General features: G+C 60.9%; 1 protein-coding gene across 1 annotated transcript; it reads left to right on the top strand.

Annotated features, from left to right (window-relative positions):
* Window positions 1-1,936: 1,936 nt before the first annotated feature.
* Window positions 1,937-2,938, top strand: GAS1 (growth arrest specific 1). The gene has a single exon (XM_075727056.1). The coding sequence runs from the start codon at window positions 1,937-1,939 to the stop codon at window positions 2,936-2,938; it is 1,002 nt and encodes a 333-aa protein (XP_075583171.1).
* Window positions 2,939-4,429: the final 1,491 nt, after the last annotated feature.

Below are 4,429 nucleotides of genomic sequence, written 5' to 3'. Positions count from 1 at the left end.
GGCAGGACGTCAGCAAGGTATTTTGCTTTCAATGAAAACACATTTCATTCTCTTAACCAAGATTTTAAACAACTTTTTACTAGTTGGCAGATCTGCATAAAGTATCAGAGAAACATAGTGAGATCTACTGTATTTCTGTCAACAGGCATCCTCGCAGGTCAGCATCTTAAACCCGTGCCGAAAAACCTCAGGCGAGGAGCTGAGCTGAATGAGTCTAAAATCGGTGGGGGATGCGGCAAGTGGAAAGAAAGTTGCAATACTGAAGGCATAGCAAAGCAGTACTTACACGGTCGCTGTACACCGCGAATAGAGCTAGCTTTGCTCTCCCTCGGTGTAGTAACACACCGAAACCAGGAGCTCTGCTCAGATTTCAGTAAGAACAACGTCGGTCCCGTTCTGAGCCTGATCCTCCCTACCTTTCGGGAAGCAGCTCTGCCTTCACTTGAATCAGTGGCAAGTTTGGGTACACACACACCACCGGGGCTAGAGACCTTCCCCCCCCTCCCCCCCACCGCCTTGCTGCAAGGCGCGGGGCCAGCTTAAAAGCAACATCCCCGCAAAAGCAGCGCGCAGGTCCCCGCCGCCTGCCCTTTTGCCTCCGCGGCGACCGGGCAGGGTGCTGCCAGGGACCCCCGCCGCCGCCGCCGCCGCCGGCCATCCCCGGAGCGCCGAGCCGCCCCGCCGCGGCCGCTGCGCCCCTCTCGCCCGGCTGCCGCGCCGCCTTAACGGGAGGAGGGGCTCCTCGGGGGGCTGTCACTCTCCTTAAGCCTTTCCTTTCAAGCTTTGAATGTGAGCTGCCCTCCAGCCCCCCTCTCTCCTTCCCTCCCTCCAGCAGATCGTAAAGAGAGGAGGGGGGGGGGGGGGAAGTTTCAACAACAGGCTGGACCAATGGCAAGTGGCGAGGCAGGGAAAGGGGGCCGAGCGAAGGGAGAAAAAAGTGGAGAAAAGGAGAAAGAGAGCGAGAGAGCGCAGGCTGGGGGGATGTGTAAAAGAAGAAGCGTTGCTAATTTTTTTTGTTTGTTTGCTTTTCCATGCATGCATAATGAGGCCTAATCAGAGCACGTTGCTGCTGCTCGGAGGGCACTTTTGTATTTAAAGCCTTGCAAAGAAAAAAAGATCCACAGACGGATCCGCAGAGCAGCTTGCAGGGCTTGTTGACAACAGAAGCAGCATCAGTCGCCCAGAGAGAAAGAGACCCTGAAGGCTGCCTCTTCTCCTTTCCCCGTGCTATCTTCTTGCTAGCGGGGAGAGATATTTCTTCTCCCCGCCACCCGAAAGTGCAACCCGTACCGAGAGGGAGCGAGCGGAGCCGGGACTGTGAATGGGATCGGAGCGGCTGGCATGTGCAGAGATGCTGCGAGCGGAGAGTTAAAAGCTCCCGAGGAGGCAGCAGCAGCAGCAGCAGCAGCAGCAGCAGCAGCAGCTGGGCATTTATTTTGTGCAAAAAAAAAAGAAAAAAAAAAAAAGAGAGAGAGACGGAACTGCATGAGGAGCAGGGCGGCAGCATGAGCTCTCCCGGCGCAGCCTGCAAGTCCCCGAGCGCACTCCGGAGCCGCTCTCCTCCGAGCCCCCGTTTGCACTGATTCCCCCCCACCTCTCCGGGCGCCTTCGCCGCCGTCGCCGCCTCGCCAAGCCGGGAGCAGCGGCTGGGGGGCACGGGACGGCCCCGGGCGCCTGCTTCGTACGGCAGCCCCGCCGGTTCCAGCGCCCGGGGGCTGGAGGGCCTCGGAGCCGGCGCGGATGGATTGATGCGAGGAGACCTCATGCACACGGCCGGCGGGAGTTTCGCTAACTTTTCCACGGGCGGCAGCTCCTTCTCCTCCTCCGCCTCCTCCTTCTCCTCCTCCGCCTCCTCCTTCTCCTCCTCCGCCTCCTCCTCGTCTACCAGCGCCTCTCCCCCGCTCGCCTGCGGCAGCAGCCGCCGCCGCCGCCCGCGATGGTGGCCCGCTCGCCCGCTCGGCACGGAGGCGGCGGCGGGGGCCGCTGGCCGCGGCCGGCCGCCTGGCTGTGGCTGGCGGCGGCGCTGGGCGCCGTGTGGCCGCCGCGGGGCTCGCTGGTGCAGGGCCGGCGGCTGATCTGCTGGCAGGCGGTGCTGCAGTGTCAGGGGGAGCCCGAGTGCAGCTACGCTTACAACCAGTACGCCGAGGCGTGCGCCCCGGTGCTCCTGCAGCAGCCGCCGGCGGGCGGCGGCGGCGGCGGCGGGGACGGGCCGGCGGCCGCTGCAGGCTCCGCCGCCTCCTCCAGGCGGCGGTGCCCCAGCCACTGCATCGCGGCCCTCATCCAGCTCAACCACACCCGGCGCGGCCCGGCGCTGGAGGACTGCGACTGCGCGCAGGACGAGAACTGCCGCGCCACCAAGCGCGCCATCGAGCCCTGCCTGCCCCGCACCAGCAGCCCGGCGGCCGGCGGCCCCGGCGGCCCCGGCGGCGGCGCCGGCGGCGGCGGCCCCGGCGTCATGGGCTGCACGGAGGCGCGGCGGCGCTGCGACTGGGACAGCCGCTGCAGCCTGGCGCTCAACCGCTACATGACGTACTGCGGGAAGCTGTTCAACGGGCTGCGCTGCACGCCGGAGTGCCGCGCCGTCATCGAGGACATGCTGGCCGTGCCCAAGGCCGTGCTGCTCAACGACTGCGTCTGCGACGGGCTGGAGCGGCCCATCTGCGAGTCGGTCAAGGAGAACATGGCCCGCCTCTGCTTCGGCGCGGACATGGGCGGCAACGGCGCCGGCAGCAGCGGCGGCTCGGACGGCGGCGTGGAGGAGTACTACGACGAGGACTACGAGGAGGAGCCGAGCCAGAAGGGGAGGGACGACGCGGAGGACAATGCGGGCTCCGAGCCCGGCTTCCCCGTGCAGGCGGATAGCGCCGGCCGGCCCGCCGCCGCCGCGGCCTGGCCGCTGCTGGCCTCCATCTTGCTGCCGCTGCTGCCGCGGCTCTAGCGTCTCCCTCTCCTTGCCTCCCTCCCTCCCTCCCTCCGCGCCGGGCCGGGCCGGGCCCTCCGCGCCGGGCGGCCGCTGGCCTCCGGGGGGGCCCAGCCCGCGGCGGCTGAGGGGGCCCGGCCGGCGGGGCCCCGCGGCGCGGCGCGGATTTCGGGGCGCCGGCCGTGACTCCTCGGCCCCTCGGGCCGGGCGCCCCCTCACCGCGTCCCCCCGCAGGCGGCGGTCCCCGCTCCGCCTCCGCTGCTGCCCGCAGCGCCCTTCCCCCGGCCTGGCCTGGCCTGGCCCGGCCTGGCAGCCGCGGCAGCCTCCGGCCGGCGGAGCCGCCGCCGCCTCCTTGCGAGCCGGCCGGCGGGGCGGGGAGCGGAGCGGAGGGCGGGGGGCCGCTGTTTTTTTCGGGCGATGGCCTCGAGTGTGCACTATGCAATTGCTGCCGCCCTGCCTTCGCCTTAGCCCCGAGCGGCTGACGGACAGACTGCCAGCCAGGCTGCGGCGGGCTCCCCGCTGCCGCCGGCCGCCCCCGGCGAGAGACCAGGAGTCATGGCATGCTGCTGGTGGCTTTTTTTTTTTTTTTTTTTTTTAAAAAAAAAGCGTTTTGACATGAAGGTTAGGAAGAGGTGAGCAACCCAAACTTGCTGCCAAAGCTGGTTCTTCAACAACTTGATGACCGTTCGCCAAGCCTCGCTCTTCGTGATGCGGTGGTGCCCGAAAGGGGGTGACGCTGCATCTGCCGTTAATTAAATTTAAGGAAATAGCAGGCTGAATAAATTCTGTGGTTTACAGCACTCCCTCTTGCACACACATCTTCCCTATAACAAAAGCACGCCAGCAGCCGTCTCTTCCTCTTTAACCTAGCGACATAGAAAAAATGATTATTTTTTTTTTTTCAGAGTTGTTGGCTATACTGAACAATGCAACTTTTGTTTTAAAAGAGCTCTGCACTGCCATCTTTGAAAGACACTTTTAAACTCGAGAACATGTATGTACAAATATCCTGAAAAGTTATATTGCCTCTCATCATATCAGGGTGCTGACCTCTGGTAAATCTTATATAAAAAAATGTATTTAAAACTGGGATTTGTTACCAGTCGCTCTTCTTTGTATATAGAATTTTATAAATTGTATGCTTTGGGGATAATTTATTTAAAAAAAAATAATAAAAGTTTTAAATCCACATCCTATTTGCCAGATAATTGCATTTGCTATTCTTTTCTGGAAAGGTACAGATTTCATTTTATGTTTAAAGGGATACCAGCAACAGTGGTTCAGTGAAGTATTCTCTAGAACATCAAGTGTACAGTGTATTTTATAGATGAGAAGTTAACTTTCTTATTTGGAGAGACTTTATGAATGTTGTAGAATTGTATAAACGCATTTCTGAGCTGCCTTAAACCTTGTATTTTTTATAGGAGGCGTAAAAAAGGCCCGTGTTTTAAATATGTATGGCTTTTTGTATTTTCTAAACCTGTAAATTAGTAAAGAAAGAGCTTTAAA

This window comes from Pelecanus crispus, chromosome Z (assembly GCF_030463565.1).
Source record: "Pelecanus crispus isolate bPelCri1 chromosome Z, bPelCri1.pri, whole genome shotgun sequence".
Lineage (NCBI taxonomy): Eukaryota > Metazoa > Chordata > Aves > Pelecaniformes > Pelecanidae > Pelecanus > Pelecanus crispus.
The sequence above is the reverse complement of the archived record's forward strand: the minus strand, read 5'-3'. Positions and strand labels throughout refer to the sequence as shown.

Excerpts from the sequence above, each read along its gene's own strand:
- GAS1 (XM_075727056.1), top strand. The coding sequence starts at position 1,937 with ATGGTGGCCCGCTCGCCCGCTCGGCACGGAGGCGGCGGCGGGGGCCGC.